The sequence below is a fragment of the Heptranchias perlo genome, chromosome 23, assembly GCF_035084215.1.
Source record: "Heptranchias perlo isolate sHepPer1 chromosome 23, sHepPer1.hap1, whole genome shotgun sequence".
Classification (NCBI taxonomy): domain Eukaryota; kingdom Metazoa; phylum Chordata; class Chondrichthyes; order Hexanchiformes; family Hexanchidae; genus Heptranchias; species Heptranchias perlo.
Genome location: NC_090347.1, coordinates 46,392,627 through 46,409,571, shown reverse-complemented (window position 1 = coordinate 46,409,571; position 16,945 = coordinate 46,392,627). Strand labels below are relative to the sequence as shown.

Sequence of the window (16,945 nt, the reverse complement as noted above, 5' to 3'; positions counted from 1 at the left end):
CTGGTATGTGTGGCCGGGGGAAGCCTCAGTATGTGGCACTGCCTGCGTGTTCCTGGTATGTGTGTCCGGGGGAAGCCTCAGTATGTGGCACTGTCTGCGTGTTCCTGGTATGTGTGGCCGGGGGAAGCCTCAGTATGTGGCACTGCCTGCGTGTTCCTGGTATGTGTGGCCGGGGGAAGCCTCAGTATGTGGCACTGTCTGCGTGTTCCTGGTATGTGTGGCCGGGGGAAGCCTCAGTATGTGGCACTGCCTGCGTGTTCCTGGTATGTGTGGCCGGGGGAAGCCTCAGTATGTGGCACTGCCTGCGTGTTCCTGGTATGTGTGGCCGGGGGAAGCCTCAGTATGTGGCACTGCCTGCGTGTTCCTGGTATGTGTGGCCGGGGGAAGCCTCAGTATGTGGCACTGCCTGCGTGTTCCTGGTATGTGTGTCCGGGGGAAGCCTCAGTATGTGGCAGTGCCCGAGGGGCGAGGGACGAGGGGCGAGGGTTCTCGAGTTGATATGACATCAAGCTTGTGATTGGAGGCCTCACCGAGGGTACCGCAGGGGTTAGGAGAGACTGGGGAGGGAGGCGAGGCCATGTTTCTGCTCCCCCATGGATGACTTTGGGTGGAAGTTCCGTTGAGCTGGATGCTCCATGGATCAGCCCTGGTCTCTGTCACAGCCACCGGGGCCCCGAAGATGTCAGCCAGGTCCATCAGCGACTAGACAGAGGACGGAACAGAAGTTTTAGAGAACAGGCCAGCAGTGCACAATCCAAAACTTCCCTTCTTTCCAATCTCTCCTCCCCCACCCTGGAAGGTGCTGGCTCTTGTTGGGGCACGGTCCCATGGGTTTGGGCAGACAGTCCATGCCCAATCCAAACGCTCACTCTCCGTGCGTGTTGGCAGGCTATTCGACTGTGGGAGCCCAATCCTATTCTCACCTGCATCCACACCTGTACATGGATAGCAATCAGCTGCCCTGGCTGAACCATTGTCTCCAGTCCGGGGCACTGGGGCCAAATGGTAGTAGCTCAGGATGTGATGCTCCACATGGTAGAATTGCCTGTTAACACTCTCTGTCAATGCACACACATTGGGTGATGTACTGGAGGACGCCCGGCCCTCACGAACCGTAACCCAATGAGAGCAAGCACCTCCGGGGCTGAAGGGGAAGGAAGGGTTAAGGATCGGTAACAGTCAGAGAGTAAGGTGCAGCTTTCCCTGTTCCTGGGAATATTGGAGCACTTTGGGCACACCGCCCAGACAGGGAAGAACAAACTCGCATTCAACAGCAATTTTCACATCCTCAGGGTGTCCCAAAGTGCTACACAGCCAGTGATTTACTTGTGAAACGTAGTCTCTGGGGTAATGTGGGGAAATACAGCCAACATCAAACTGCAATGAGATAAACAACCAGATCATCTGTTTTAGTGATCTTGGTTGAGGGATAAACATTGGCCAGGACACTGGGGAGAACTCCCCTGCTCATTACAAATAGTGACCGTGGGATCTTTTACATCCACCTGAGAGGCCAGACGGGGCCTCAGTTTAACGTCTCATTCAAAACACGGCACCTCCGACAGTGCAGCACTCCCTCAGTACTGCACTGGAGTGTCAGCCTGGATTTTGTGCTCAAGTCTCTGGAGTGGGTCTTGAACCCATGACCTTCTGACTCAGAGGACAGTGCTCCCACTGAACCAAGGCCGACACCGAGGAGCAAATCAGAATGCCTGGACACAGAGTGAGAATGAAAATTAGATGGGCAATGGGGGCCCGTAAGGGAGTCCATCTGAATTGCCTGTCAGTGCTGCACCCAGGCATCCGATTCACCCAGGCTTGGATATTCTGCGTACTGTGGTGTATTGGGATCGACCAGGAGGAATGGAGCTATTAATAGCTGTCACGTTTTTTGAATGAAAAATAAATAAGACTTGCATTTATATAGCGCCTTTCACAACCTCGGGACGTCCCAAAGCACTTTGCAGCCAATGAAGTACTTTTGAAGTGTGGGCATTGTTGTAATGTAGGAAATGTGGCAGCCAATTTGCGCACAGCAAGATCCCACAAACAGCAATGTGATAATGGCCAGATAATCTGTTTCAGTGATATTGGTTGAGGGATAAATATTGGCCCAGGACACCGGGGAGAACTCCCCTGCTCTTCTTCGAATAGTGCCATAGGATCATTTACATCCACCTGAGAGGGCGGTCGGGGCCTCGGTTTAACGTCTCAACTGAAAGACGGCACCTCCGACAGTGCAGCACTCACTCAGTACTGCAGTGAAGTGTCAGCCTGGATTATGGGCTCAAGTCTCTGGAGTGGGACCTGAACCCACGACCTTGTGACTCAGAGGAGAGAGTGAGACCCATTGAGGCACGGCTGAAAGTTACATTGTCCTTGGAAGACTCGGCTTATTTTAGCAGAGGGAGAGCTGGCGAGCTCGGTTATACCTCATTTCTCCCCTCGGCCATTTCACTCTCTTTGCGACTTTGCTCCAGCGCTCTCCGAAGACCTTCATCCTCTTCCTCATCGTCCTCGTCAAGGGACGACCTCACTCTTAGTTCCTACAAAACAAGAGAAACAAACCAGACCATGTGAAGGTGCACTTGAGAAAGGTGCAACATGTGGAGAGAGCAATTGGAGAAATAGTCCCAGTTACCCAACAGATCCCATCAAAAAACACTAGACGTGGATCAAATAGCTTGCAAGCGAGAAATTCTTTATGCTATCACAGAAGAGGTTACTTTTGCTACAAGAAGCACCACATGTCTAGTCTTCCTATGACGGCTTTGCTACACCCAGTCAAAATGGCTGTGATTTCAGTTCTACCCTCTCACGTGGTAACCATTAGTGACACGACCGTGTGAAGCAGTTTCTTATGGAGGCGAAACCGTTTTTGAGGGTTTCAGGCAGGTACAAAGTGCAGTCAGTTACCCCAGCCCCCCTGCAGTATTGTCGAGTGCAGGCCCTCTCCTAACCATCTGAGAAACATCTCCAAGCTCAGCCAAGGGCCACAAGTGGATAGATGCCCCACGTTGCCTGGCACTGAGCCACTCCGGCCAGAAATGGCACAGGTTCTGTCCTAGGGTTGCCAACAGTGGTTGGGTGTACTCCTGGAGGTTTCATCACATGACCTCCTGCCTCCAACTGTCCCGCCCCCACACCCCCGCCATTGGTCCATACTCCAGCCACGTGGCCTTCCCAGCCAATTGGAAAGGGACAGAATCTTTCTTACCGAATTAGATTAATTCCTACTGTCGGTCAAACAGCTCTTTTTCCCCATCTCCAATATTTTTACAATTAATAAATGAAAATCTTCAAAGAAAATGAAAACAACACAATTTTTTTTAATGCCCCGATGATTTGTCTGCTGGATTTGCTCGCAGCAGTGTCCTGGAGATTAATCTTCAATTCCTGGAGACTCCAGGGCAATCCTGGAGGGTTGGTAACCCTAATCTATCCCAGGTCAGGGCCGAATTTGGTTGCAATCGGCAGGGACATTACAACTAGCCACAGTGTCCCTGGTGTTCGGGAAGGGAAAAAATATCAGCCTAGGACTCTGCACCTGGTCATTGTCCAGTGATTAAAATGAAACAGAAAAAGGAGGCTTATAATGAATGTAAGGTTCATAATACAGCAGAGAACCTGGCTCAATACAGAAAGGACAGAGGAAATCTAAAAAAAGGGAAGAGGGGTAAAGAGGGATTAAGAGAAGAGATTAGCAGCTAACATAAAAGGGAATCCAAAAGTCTTTTATAAACATATAAACAGTAGAAGGGTAGTCAAAGGAAGGGTGGGACCGATTAGGGACAAAAAAGGAGATTTTCTTCTGGAGGCAAAGGGCATGGCTGAGATACTAAATGAATACTTCGCATCTGTCTTCACTAGAGAAGAGGATGCTGCCATTGTAGCAGTAAAGCAGAAGGTAGTAGTGATATTGGATAGGATAAAAATAGATAAAGAGGAGGCACTTAAAAGATTGGCAGTACTGAAAGTAGAAAAGTCACCCGGACCAGATGGGATGCATCCTGGATTACTGAGGGAAGTAAGGGTGGAAATTGTGGAGGCTCTGGCCACAATCTTCCAATCCTCCTTATATATGAGGATGGGGCTGGAGGACTGGAGGATTGCAAATGTTACACCCCTGTTCAAAAAGGGGGAGAGAGAGAAACCCGACAATTACAGGCCAGTCAGCCTAACGTTGGTGGTGGAGAAACTTTTAGAGACAAAAATCCGGGATAAAATTAATTGGCACTTGGAAAAGTATGGGCTAATAAATGAAAGTAGCACATAATAGATTTGTTAGCAAAATTAAAACCCATGTGATTAAAGGGACAGTGACAGTGTGGATACAAAATTGGCAAGGGGACAGAAAGCAGAGAGTAGTGATGAATGATTGTTTTTCAGACTGGAGGGAAGTATACAGTGGTGGTCCCCAGGGGTCAGTATTAGGACCACTGCTCTTTGTGACATATATTAATGACCTGCAGATGACTCGAAACTCGGAAATGTAGTAAACAATGTGGAGGATAGTAACAACTTCAGGAGAACAGAGACAGACTGGTGAAATGGGCGGACACGTGGGAGATGAAATTTAACGCAGAGAAGTGTGAAATGATACATTTTGGTAGGAATAATGAGGAGAGGGAATATAAACTAAATGGTACAATTTTAAAGGGGGTGCAGGAACAAAGAGACCTGGGGGTCTGTGTGCACAAACCAGGCATCCGATTCATCCAGGAAAGTCTTGACTTTTCTGTGTACTGTGGTGTACTGGGATCGACCAGGAGGAATGGAGCTATTAATAGCCGTCATGTTTGTTGAATGAGAAAAAAATAAGACTTGCATTTATATAGTGCCTTTCACAGCCTCAGGATCTCCCAAAGTGCTTTACAGCCAATGAAGCACTTTTGAAGTCTAGTCACTGTTGTAATGTAGGAAACATGGCAGCCAATTTGCGCACAGCAAGATCCCACAAATAGCAATGTGATAATGACCAAATAGTCTGTTTCAGTGATGTTGGTTGAAGGATAAATATTGTCCAGGAGAAATCCCCTGCTCTTCTTCGAAATAGTGCCATAGGATCATTTACATCCACCTGAGAGGGCAGTCGGGGCCTCGGTTTAACGTCTCATCCAAAAGACGGCACCTCTGACAATGCCGCACTCCCTTAGTACTGCACTGAAGTGTCAGCCTGGATTATGTGCTTGTCTCTGGAGTGGGGCTTGAACCCTCGCATGTTACTGGGGTGCCATCGCACACTGGGGTTCCTTCGCACACTGGGGTACCCATCGCACACTGGGGTACCCATCGCACAATGGGGCAACATCGCACACTGGGGTACCCATCGCACAATGGGGCAACATCAGCACTGGGGCAACATCAGCACTGGGGTACCCATCGCACAATGGGGCAACATCAGCACTGGGGCAACATCGCACACTGGGGTACCCATCGCACAATGGGGCAACATCGCACACTGGGGTACCCATCGCACAATGGGGCAACATCAGCACTGGGGCAACATCAGCACTGGGGCAACATCGCACACTGGGGCAACATCAGCACTGGGGCAACATCGCACACTGGGGCAACATCGCACACTGGGGCAACATCAGCACTGGGGCAACATCTGCACTGGGGCAACATCGCACACTGGGGCAACATCAGCACTGGGGCAACATCAGCACTGGGGCAACATCGCACACTGGGGTACCCATCGCACACTGGGGTACCCATCGCACACTGGGGTACCCATCGCACAATGGGGCAACATCAGCACTGGGGCAACATCAGCACTGGGGCAACATCGCACACTGGGGCAACATCAGCACTGGGGCAACATCAGCACTGGGGCAACATCGCGCACTGGGGCAACATCGCGCACTGGGGCAACATCGCGCACTGGGGCAACATCAGCACTGGGGCAACATCAGCACTGGGGCAACATCGCACACTGGGGCAACATCGCACACTGGGGCAACATCGCACACTGGGGCAACATCAGCACTGGGGCAACATCAGCACTGGGGCAACATCGCACACTGGGGCAACATCGCACACTGGGGCAACATCGCACACTGGGGCAACATCGCACACTGGGGCAACATCAGCACTGGGGCAACATCGCACACTGGGGCAACATCAGCACTGGGGTAACATCAGCACTGGGGTAACATCGCACACTGGGGCAACATCAGCACTGGGGCAACATCAGCACTGGGGCAACATCGCACACTGGGGCAACATCGCACACTGGGGCAACATCAGCACTGGGGCAACATCAGCACTGGGGCAACATCAGCACTGGGGCAACATCGCACACTGGGGCAACATCAGCACTGGGGCAACATCAGCACTGGGGCAACATCAGCACTGGGGCAACATCGCACACTGGGGCAACATCAGCACTGGGGCAACATCAGCACTGGGGCAACATCGCACACTGGGGCAACATCAGCACTGGGGTAACATCAGCACTGGGGTAACATCGCACACTGGGGCAACATCAGCACTGGGGCAACATCAGCACTGGGGCAACATCAGCACTGGGGCAACATCGCACACTGGGGCAACATCGCACACTGGGGCAACATCGCACACTGGGGCAACATCAGCACTGGGGCAACATCAGCACTGGGGCAACATCAGCACTGGGGCAACATCGCACACTGGGGCAACACAGCATGTTGACACTTTGTGTCTGTGGTGAGACATGTAGAAAATCTGCCTCAGTCTCCAGACTTTCCTGTACATTGAACTACTGCCTTGTGCCTCTGTTTTAGTGAAGGCTGACCCTGAATTTTCTGGTCGAACCTTTGGGATCAGGGCTCTTAGTTTCTCGGGGTCCGAATGGTGAGAAAACCCTCTTCAATAAAGTCTTGGATTTCACCTTCCTTTGAGAGAATGAAATAGTCTTCCACTGTGTCCAGATCTAACTTAATAAAGGCAAACCTGTCCTGGCCCAGGTTAGTTCTCATTCCTAATTAAAACAAGTCAGAAAGACATTGCTCCAGATGCTGACCTCGGGACAGTGGTCGTTGCCTGGTCTCGCACGGTCAGCGGGAAGGTCATATCCAGTTTACAGATCTGCCAGACATGTCAACAGATGGTTAAGCTATGAGTCAGCCAACAATGCAACATGAAGACATTCCAATCCCCTTTATCACCAAGAAAGTGAACCACAAGGTGCACTAGTGTTAGTAACTAGCAGGCGCAGCAGACAGGGTGGAAACACAGGTGACACACAGCGAGGCGACACAGTGAGAGCATTAGTGACTTTGCTCTGTGCGAGGAAGCTACCTGCTCATGCTCCTCTTTGCTCAAACTCAATGCAATCTGCAGCTGGATTTCTTCATCAGACTCTGTGCTTGGCTGCTACAAGGTATTAAAAGCCGGGGTTAACAAGTAGATCATTAACTCAACTGGAACACACACTGACTTTGGAGTAACCCTCACCTATCATTCGTAGGGTTGCCAACTCTGGTTGGCCATATTCCTGCCTTCAGCCACCCTGCCCCCACACCCCTGCCATTGGCTGTCCAACATGTCCATCCTCACGGAACCCCGCCTCCCCACACCAATCAGAGAGCGAACAAACTCTTCGTTACCTGATTGACAGTCAGGAATCATCCAATCAATCAGCCTTTTTCCCTTGTCCAATATTTTTATAACTAACAAAGGAGGCTGAGGAGTGATTTAATTGAGGTGTATAAAATTATGAGGGAACTAGATAAAGAGTGGATAGGGAGGACCTATTTCCATTAGCAGAGGGCATAGGGGGCATAGATTTAAAGTGATTGGTAAAAGGATTAGAGGGGAGCTGAAGAGAAATGTTTTCCCCCAGAGGGCGGTGGGGGTCTGGAACTCACTGCCTGAGAGGGTGGTCGAGGCAGAAACCCTCAACTCATTTAAAAAGTACCTGGATGTGCTCCTGAAGTGCCGTGAACTGCAGGGCTATGGACCAAGTGCTGGAAAGTTTATATAAAAAAAAGTGCTGGAAAGTGGGATCAGGCTGGATAGCTCTCTTTTGGCCGACATGGGCATGATGGGCCGAATGGCCTCCTTCTGTGCCATAGTTTCCCATGATTCTATGAAGCCACCTCAATTGCTTTTAATGCCCCGATGGTTTTTCTCCCGGGTTTGCTCGCACGGTGTCCTGGAGGTTAGTCTTCAATTCCTGCGACTCCAGAGCAATCCTGGAGGGTTGACGGCTCGATCTGTTCGCAGCCTCTGACTGAGAATCAGGCCTGGACGATTATCCTTTCGTTTCTCACTCCCTCACCTTTGCTGACGGGCCTGGGGTACAGCGACTTGCAGATACCACACCGAGGTGAACATTCTTCACGTGGGCCTCCACGTGAGTGGTGCGTGCTATTTGACTGTGGATAGCATTGTCCACACACAAGCATCTTCCAGCAGGGGTCACTGGGCAGTGCTAGTGGCCGGGAACCCTGGCTGATTTGCCCTCCAGGAGTACTGAGACTTACTAATGTGGCACCGACTGGACGTTGAACCCGAGTACTCCAGGACCATTTTGCACAGTTACACAAACAGAGCATTTACCAACTGAGACAGTGGCCAGCGGTTGGTTCCCTTTGAGTGAGGATCAGGTCACTTTAAGGTATTCAACGAGTGATATCATAAATAATACAACACCATTAACGGCAATGAGCAATGAAGATGGCCCCAAGTGTACCCACCCTGGGAGTGTTTTTTTAATTCGTTTATGGGATGTGGGCGTCGCTGGCGAGGCCGGCATTTATTGCCCATCCCTAATTGCCCTCGAGAAGGTGGTGGTGAGCCGCCTTCTTGAATCGCTGCAGTCCGTGTGGTGAAGGTTCTCCCACAGTGCTGTTAGGAAGGGAGTTCCAGGATTTTGACCCAGCGACGATGAAGGAACGGCGATATATTTCCAAGTCGGGATGGTGTGTGACTTGGAGGGGAACGTGCAGGTGGTGTTGTTCCCATGTGCCTGCTGCTCTTGCCCTTCTAGGTGGTAGAGGTCGCGGGTTTGGGAGGTGCTGTCGAAGAAACCTTGGCGAGTTGCTGCAGTGCATCCTGTGGATGGTGCACACTGCAGCCACTGTGCGCCGGTGGTGAAGGGAGTGAATGTTTAGGGTGGTGGATGGGGTGCCAATCAAGCGGGCTGCTTTATCTTGGATGGTGTCGAGCTTCTTGAGTGTTGTTGGAGCTGCACTCATCCAGGCAAGTGGAGAGTATTCCATCACACTCCTGACTTGTGCCTTGTAGATGGTGGAAAGGCTTTGGGGAGTCAGGAGGTGAGTCACTCGCCACAGAATACCCAGCCTCTGACCTGCTCTTGTAGCCACAGTATTTATATGGCTGGTCCAGTTAAGTTTCTGGTCAATGGTGACCCCCAGGATGTTGATGGTGGGGGATTCGGCGATGGTAATGCCGTTGAATGTCAGGGGGAGGTGGTTAGATTCTCTCTTGTTGGAGATGGTCATTGCCTGGCACTTGTCTGGCGCGAATGTTACTTGCCACTTATCAGCCCAAGTCTGGATGTTGTCCAGGTCTTGCTGCATGTGGGCTCGGACTGCTTCATTATTTGAGGGGTTGCGAATGGAACTGAACACTGTGCAGTCATCAGCGAACATCCCCATTGCTGACCTTATGATGGGGGGAAGGTCATTGATGAAGCAGCTGAAGATGGTTGGGCCCAGGACACTGCCCTGAGGAACTCCTGCAGCAATGTCCTGGGTCTGAGATGATTGGCCTCCAACAACCACTACCATCTTCCTTTGTGCTAGGTATGACTCCAGCCACTGGAGAGTTTTCCCCCTGATTCCCATTGACTTCAATTTTACTCGGGCTGCTTGGTGCCACACTCAGTCAAATGCTGCCTTGATGTCAAGGGCAGTCACTCTCACCTCACCTCTGGAATTCAGCTCTTTTATCCATGTTTGGACCAAGGTTGTAATGAGGTCTGGAGCCAAGTGGTCCTGGCGGAACCCAAACTGAGCATCGGTGAGCAGGTTATTGGTGAGTAAGTGCCGCTTGATAGCACTGTCGACGACACCTTCCATCACTTTGCTGATGATTGAGAGTAGACTGATGGGGCGGTAATTGGCCGGATTGGATTTGTCCTGCTTTTTGTGGACAAGACATACCTGGGCAATTTTCCACATTGTCGGGGAGATGCCAGTGTTGTCGCTGTACTGGAACAGTTTGATGGGACAGTGTAGAGGGAGCTTTACTCTGTATCTCACCCGTGCTGTACCTGCCCTGGGAGTGTTTGATGGGACAGTGTAGAGGGAGCTTTACTCTGTATCTAACCCGTGCTGTCCCTGCCCTGGGAGTGTTTGATGGGACAGTGTAGAGGGAGCTTTACTCTGTATCTAACCCGTCTGTACCTGCCCTGGGAGTGTTTGATGGGACAGTGTAGAGGGAGCTTTACTCTGTATCTCACCCGTGCTGTTCCTGCCCTGGGAGTGTTTGATGGGACAGTGTAGAGGGAGCTTTACTCTGTATCTAACCCGTGCTGTACCTGCCCTGGGAGTGTTTGATGGGACAGTGTAGAGGGAGCTTTACTCTGTATCTAACCCGTCTGTACCTGCCCTGGGAGTGTTTGATGGGACAGTGTAGAGGGAGATTTACTCTGTATCTCACCCGTGCTGTTCCTGCCCTGGGAGTGTTTGATGGGACAGTGTAGAGGGAGCTTTACTCTGTATCTCACCCGTGCTGTTCCTGCCCTGGGAGTGTTTGATGGGACAGTGTAGAGGGAGCTTTACTCTGTATCTAACCCGTGCTGTACCTGCCCTGGGAGTGTTTGATGGGACAGTGTAGAGGGAGCTTTACTCTGTATCTAACCCGTGCTGTACCTGCCCTGGGAGTGTTTGATGGGACAGTGTAGAGGGAGCTTTACTCTGTATCTAACCCGTCTGTACCTGCCCTGGGAGTGTTTGATGGGACAGTGTAGAGGGAGCTTTACTCTGTATCTAACCCGTGCTGTACCTGCCCTGGGAGTGTTTGATGGGACAGTGTAGAGGGAGCTTTACTCTGTATCTAACCCGTGCTGTACCTGCCCTGGGAGTGTTTGATGGGACAGTGTAGAGGGAGCTTTACTCTGTATCTAACCCAGGCTGTATCTGCCCTGGGAGTGTTTGATGGGACAGTGTAGAGGGAGCTTTACTCTGTATCTAACCCGTGCTGTACCTGCCCTGGGAGTGTTTGATGGGACAGTGTAGAGGGAGCTTTACTCTGTATCTAACCCGTGCTGTACCTGCCCTGGGAGTGTTTGATGGGACAGTGTAGAGGGAGCTTTACTCTGTATCTAACCCGTGCTGTACCTGCCCTGGGAGTGTTTGATGGGACAGTGTAGAGGGAGCTTTACTCTGTATCTAACCCGTGCTGTACCTGCCCTGAGAGTGTTTGATGGGACAGTGTAGAGGGAGCTTTACTCTGTATCTAACCCATGCTGTACCTGCTCTGGGAGTGTTTGATGGGACAGTGTAGAGGGAGCTTTACTCTGTATCTAACCCGTGCTGTACCTGCCCTGGGAGTGTTTGATGGGACAGTGTAGAGGGAGCTTTACTCTGTATCTAACCCGTGCTGTACCTGCCCTGGGAGTGTTTGATGGAACAGTGTAGAGGGAGCTTTACTCTGTATCTAACCCGTGCTGTACCTGCCCTGGGAGTGTCTGATGGGACAGTGTAGAGGGAGCTTTACTCTGTATCTAACCCGTGCTGTACCTGCCCTGGGAGTGTCTGATGGGACAGTGTAGAGGGAGCTTTACTCTGTATCTAACCCGTGCTGTACCTGCCCTGGGAGTGTTTGATGGGACAGTGTAGAGGGAGCTTTACTCTGTATCTAACCCATGCTGTACCTGCCCTGGGAGTGTTTGATGGGACAGTGTAGAGGGAGCTTTACTCTGTATCTAACCCGTGCTGTACCTGCCCTGGGAGTGTCTGATGGGACAGTGTAGAGGGAGCTTTACTCTGTATCTAACCCGTGCTGTACCTGCCCTGGGAGTGTCTGATGGGACAGTGTAGAGGGAGCTTTACTCTGTATCTAACCCGTGCTGTACCTGTCCTGGGAGTGTTTGATGGGACAGTGTAGAGGGAGCTTTACTCTGTATCTAACCTGTGCTGTACCTGCCCTGGGAGTGTTTGATGGGACAGTGTAGAGGGAGCTTTACTCTGTATCTAACCCGTGCTGTACCTGCCCTGAGAGTGTTTGATGGGACAGTGTAGAGGGAGCTTTACTCTGTATCTAACCCATGCTGTACCTGCTCTGGGAGTGTTTGATGGGACAGTGTAGAGGGAGCTTTACTCTGTATCTAACCCGTGCTGTACCTGCCCTGGGAGTGTTTGATGGGACAGTGTAGAGGGAGCTTTACTCTGTATCTAACCCGTGCTGTACCTGCCCTGGGAGTGTTTGATGGGACAGTGTAGAGGGAGCTTTACTCTGTATCTAACCCGTGCTGTACCTGCCCTGGGAGTGTCTGATGGGACAGTGTAGAGGGAGCTTTACTCTGTATCTAACCCGTGCTGTACCTGCCCTGGGAGTGTCTGATGGGACAGTGTAGAGGGAGCTTTACTCTGTATCTAACCCGTGCTGTACCTGCCCTGGGAGTGTTTGATGGGACAGTGTAGAGGGAGCTTTACTCTGTATCTAACCCATGCTGTACCTGCCCTGGGAGTGTTTGATGGGACAGTGTAGAGCGAGCTTTACTCTGTATCTAACCCGTGCTGTACCTGCCCTGGGAGTGTCTGATGGGACAGTGTAGAGGGAGCTTTACTCTGTATCTAACCCGTGCTGTACCTGCCCTGGGAGTGTCTGATGGGACAGTGTAGAGGGAGCTTTACTCTGTATCTAACCCGTGCTGTACCTGTCCTGGGAGTGTTTGATGGGACAGTGTAGAGGGAGCTTTACTCTGTATCTAACCCGTGCTGTACCTGCCCTGGGAGTGTTTGATGGGACAGTGTAGAGGGAGCTTTACTCTGTATCTAACCCGTGCTGTACCTGCCCTGGGAGTGTTTGATGGGACAGTGTAGAGGGAGCTTTACTCTGTATCTAACCCGTCTGTACCTGCCCTGGGAGTGTTTGATGGGACAGTGTAGAGGGAGCTTTACTCTGTATCTCACCCGTGCTGTTCCTGCCCTGGGAGTGTTTGATGGGACAGTGTAGAGGGAGCTTTACTCTGTATCTCACCCGTGCTGTTCCTGCCCTGGGAGTGTTTGATGGGACAGTGTAGAGGGAGCTTTACTCTGTATCTAACCCGTGCTGTACCTGCCCTGGGAGTGTTTGATGGGACAGTGTAGAGGGAGCTTTACTCTGTATCTAACCCGTGCTGTACCTGCCCTGGGAGTGTTTGATGGGACAGTGTAGAGGGAGCTTTACTCTGTATCTAACCCGTCTGTACCTGCCCTGGGAGTGTTTGATGGGACAGTGTAGAGGGAGCTTTACTCTGTATCTAACCCGTGCTGTACCTGCCCTGGGAGTGTTTGATGGGACAGTGTAGAGGGAGCTTTACTCTGTATCTAACCCGTGCTGTACCTGCCCTGGGAGTGTTTGATGGGACAGTGTAGAGGGAGCTTTACTCTGTATCTAACCCGTGCTGTACCTGCCCTGGGAGTGTTTGATGGGACAGTGTAGAGGGAGCTTTACTCTGTATCTAACCCGGGCTGTATCTGCCCTGGGAGTGTTTGATGGGACAGTGTAGAGGGAGCTTTACTCTGTATCTAACCCGTGCTGTACCTGCCCTGGGAGTGTTTGATGGGACAGTGTAGAGGGAGCTTTACTCTGTATCTAACCCGTGCTGTACCTGCCCTGGGAGTGTTTGATGGGACAGTGTAGAGGGAGCTTTACTCTGTATCTAACCCGTGCTGTACCTGCCCTGGGAGTGTTTGATGGGACAGTGTAGAGGGAGCTTTACTCTGTATCTAACCCGTGCTGTACCTGCCCTGAGAGTGTTTGATGGGACAGTGTAGAGGGAGCTTTACTCTGTATCTAACCCATGCTGTACCTGCTCTGGGAGTGTTTGATGGGACAGTGTAGAGGGAGCTTTACTCTGTATCTAACCCGTGCTGTACCTGCCCTGGGAGTGTTTGATGGGACAGTGTAGAGGGAGCTTTACTCTGTATCTAACCCGTGCTGTACCTGCCCTGGGAGTGTTTGATGGGACAGTGTAGAGGGAGCTTTACTCTGTATCTAACCCGTGCTGTACCTGCCCTGGGAGTGTCTGATGGGACAGTGTAGAGGGAGCTTTACTCTGTATCTAACCCGTGCTGTACCTGCCCTGGGAGTGTCTGATGGGACAGTGTAGAGGGAGCTTTACTCTGTATCTAACCCGTGCTGTACCTGCCCTGGGAGTGTTTGATGGGACAGTGTAGAGGGAGCTTTACTCTGTATCTAACCCGTGCTGTACCTGCCCTGGGAGTGTTTGATGGGACAGTGTAGAGGGAGCTTTACTCTGTATCTAACCCATGCTGTACCTGCCCTGGGAGTGTTTGATGGGACAGTGTAGAGGGAGCTTTACTCTGTATCTAACCCGTGCTGTACCTGCCCTGGGAGTGTTTGATGGGACAGTGTAGAGGGAGCTTTACTCTGTATCTAACCCGTGCTGTACCTGCCCTGGGAGTGTCTGATGGGACAGTGTAGAGGGAGCTTTACTCTGTATCTAACCCGTGCTGTACCTGTCCTGGGAGTGTTTGATGGGACAGTGTAGAGGGAGCTTTACTCTGTATCTAACCCGTGCTGTACCTGCCCTGGGAGTGTTTGATGGGACAGTGTAGAGGGAGCTTTACTCTGTATCTAACCCGTGCTGTACCTGCCCTGGGAGTGTTTGATGGGACAGTGTAGAGGGAGCTTTACTCTGTATCTAACCCGTGCTGTACCTGCCCTGGGAGTGTTTGATGGGACAGTGTAGAGGGAGCTTTACTCTGTATCTAACCCGTGCTGTACCTGCCCCGGGAGTGTTTGATGGGACAGTGTAGAGGGAGCTTTACTCTGTATCTAACCCGTGCTGTACCTGCCCCGGGAGTGTTTGATGGGACAGTGTAGAGGGAGCTTTACTCTGTATCTAACCCGTGCTGTACCTGCCCTGGGTGTGTTTGATGGGACAGTGTAGAGGGAGCTTTACTCTGTATCTAACCCGTGCTGTACCTGCCCTGGGAGTGTTTGATGGGACAGTGTAGAGGGAGCTTTACTCTGTATCTAACCCGTGCTGTACCCGCCCTGGGAGTGTTTGATGGGACAGTGTAGAGGGAGCTTTACTCTGTATCTAACCCGTGCTGTACCTGCCCTGGGAGTGTTTGATGGGACAGTGTAGAGGGAGCTTTACTCTGTATCTAACCTGTGCTGTACCTGCCCTGGGAGTGTTTGATGGGACAGTGTAGAGGGAGCTTTACTCTGTATCTAACCTGTGCTGTACCTGCCCTGGAGTGTTTGATGGGACAGTGTAGAGGGAGCTTTACTCTGTATCTAACCCGTGCTGTACCTGCCCTGGGAGTGTCTGATGGGACAGTGTAGAGGGAGCTTTACTCTGTATCTAACCCGTGCTGTACCTGCCCTGGAGTGTTTGATGGGACAGTGTAGAGGGAGCTTTACTCTGTATCTAACCCGTGCTGTACCTGCCCTGGGAGTGTTTGATGGGACAGTGTAGAGGGAGCTTTACTCTGTATCTAACCCGTGCTGTACCTGCCCTGGCACAGGAACATTTTTCACTCCGGTATAGGCGGGCTGGGCTGGTGCTGCGAAGGGGCCCTGGGCTGTGCTCCTAACCAACACCCAGTGCCTCCTGTTGGGCAGTGAGAGTGTTTGCTGATGGCCCTCCCATCAGAGGCCCTCCCAGTCCAGCCTCCTGTGAGTGATGGCAGCTAAGGGGCATCCAGGGTAGGTGGAAATATATCCCAGCAACATCAGGAGGGGTTATTGACAGGACACGAGGGAAAGGATCCAACACCCAGCTCCACCCAACTAAAGATTTTGGTCACATTTACCGAGGACCAAGTCTGGCAGAAATGACAGACAACGAGGAGAAAGAATCCATCAGAAGTTGGTGTTCCAGCATTTCATCAGTGAGGGGAGGGAGGAGAGAGTGAGAGGAGGGAAGAGATTGAGGGGAGGGAGGTTAGGTTGAGCGGAGGGAAGAGAGTGTGAGGGGGGGAGGAAAGAGTGAGGGGAGGTTGAGGGTTCGTAACAGTTTCCAAGTGGAGGGAGGAGTGATGGGAGGGAGGAGTGTGTGAGGGGAGTGAGAAGAGTGTGAGGGGATGGAGGGGAGTGTTTGAGAAATGAGGGGAGTTTGAGGGGTGGATGCAGAGTGTGAGGGGAGGGAGTAGAGAGTGAGGGGAGGATGGAGAGTGTGAGAGGAGCGAAGAGAGTGTGAGGGGAGGGATGAGAGTTTGAGAGGGATTTAGAGAGTGTGAGAGTAGGGAAGAGAGTGTGAGGGGAGGGAGGAAAGAGTGAGGGGAGGTTGAGGGTTTATAACAGTTTCCAAGTGTAGGGAGGAGTAACGGGAGGGAGGAGTGTGTGAGGAGCGGGCGGAGAGTGTGAGGGGAGGGAGGAGAATGAGAGGAGGGAAGAGAGTGTGAGTGGAGGTGAGGGGTCGTAACAGTTTCCAGGTGGAGGGCGGAGTGAGGGGAGGGAAGAGATTGTGAGGGGAGGCAGGAGGCAGTGAGGGAAGTGAGCAGAGTCTGAGGGTGGGAGGAGAGAGTGAGGAGATGGAGGAATGTGTGGCAGGAGGGAAGAGAATGTGAGGGTAGGGAGTACAGTTTGAGGGGAGGTTAGAGAGTGTGAGGGGAGTGAGGAGAGCGTGAGGGGAGGGAGTAGAGTGTGACGGCAGTGCGGTGAGGATGAGAGGAGTAAGGCGAGTGCGAAGGTAGTGAGGAGAGTGTGAGGAGTGTGAGGGGAGGGAGGAGAGTGAGAGGAGAGTGAGGGGAGTGTGAGGAGAGTGAGGGGAGTGTGAGGAGAGTGAGGGGAGGGAGGAGAGTGAGGGGAG

General features: G+C 51.8%; 1 protein-coding gene across 1 annotated transcript in view; it reads right to left on the bottom strand.

Moving 5' to 3' along the window:
* Positions 1-16,945, bottom strand: part of LOC137341307 (epsin-3-like) — a 351,842-nt gene that overhangs the window by 40,410 nt on the left and 294,487 nt on the right. The window contains exons 4-6 of the mRNA XM_068004427.1: positions 7,285-7,359; positions 2,433-2,546; positions 531-702 (exon numbers count right to left, since the gene is read on the bottom strand). Of these exons, the coding sequence (XP_067860528.1) occupies positions 531-702; positions 2,433-2,546; positions 7,285-7,359 (361 nt within the window). The remainder of the gene's footprint in view (positions 1-530; positions 703-2,432; positions 2,547-7,284; positions 7,360-16,945) is intronic.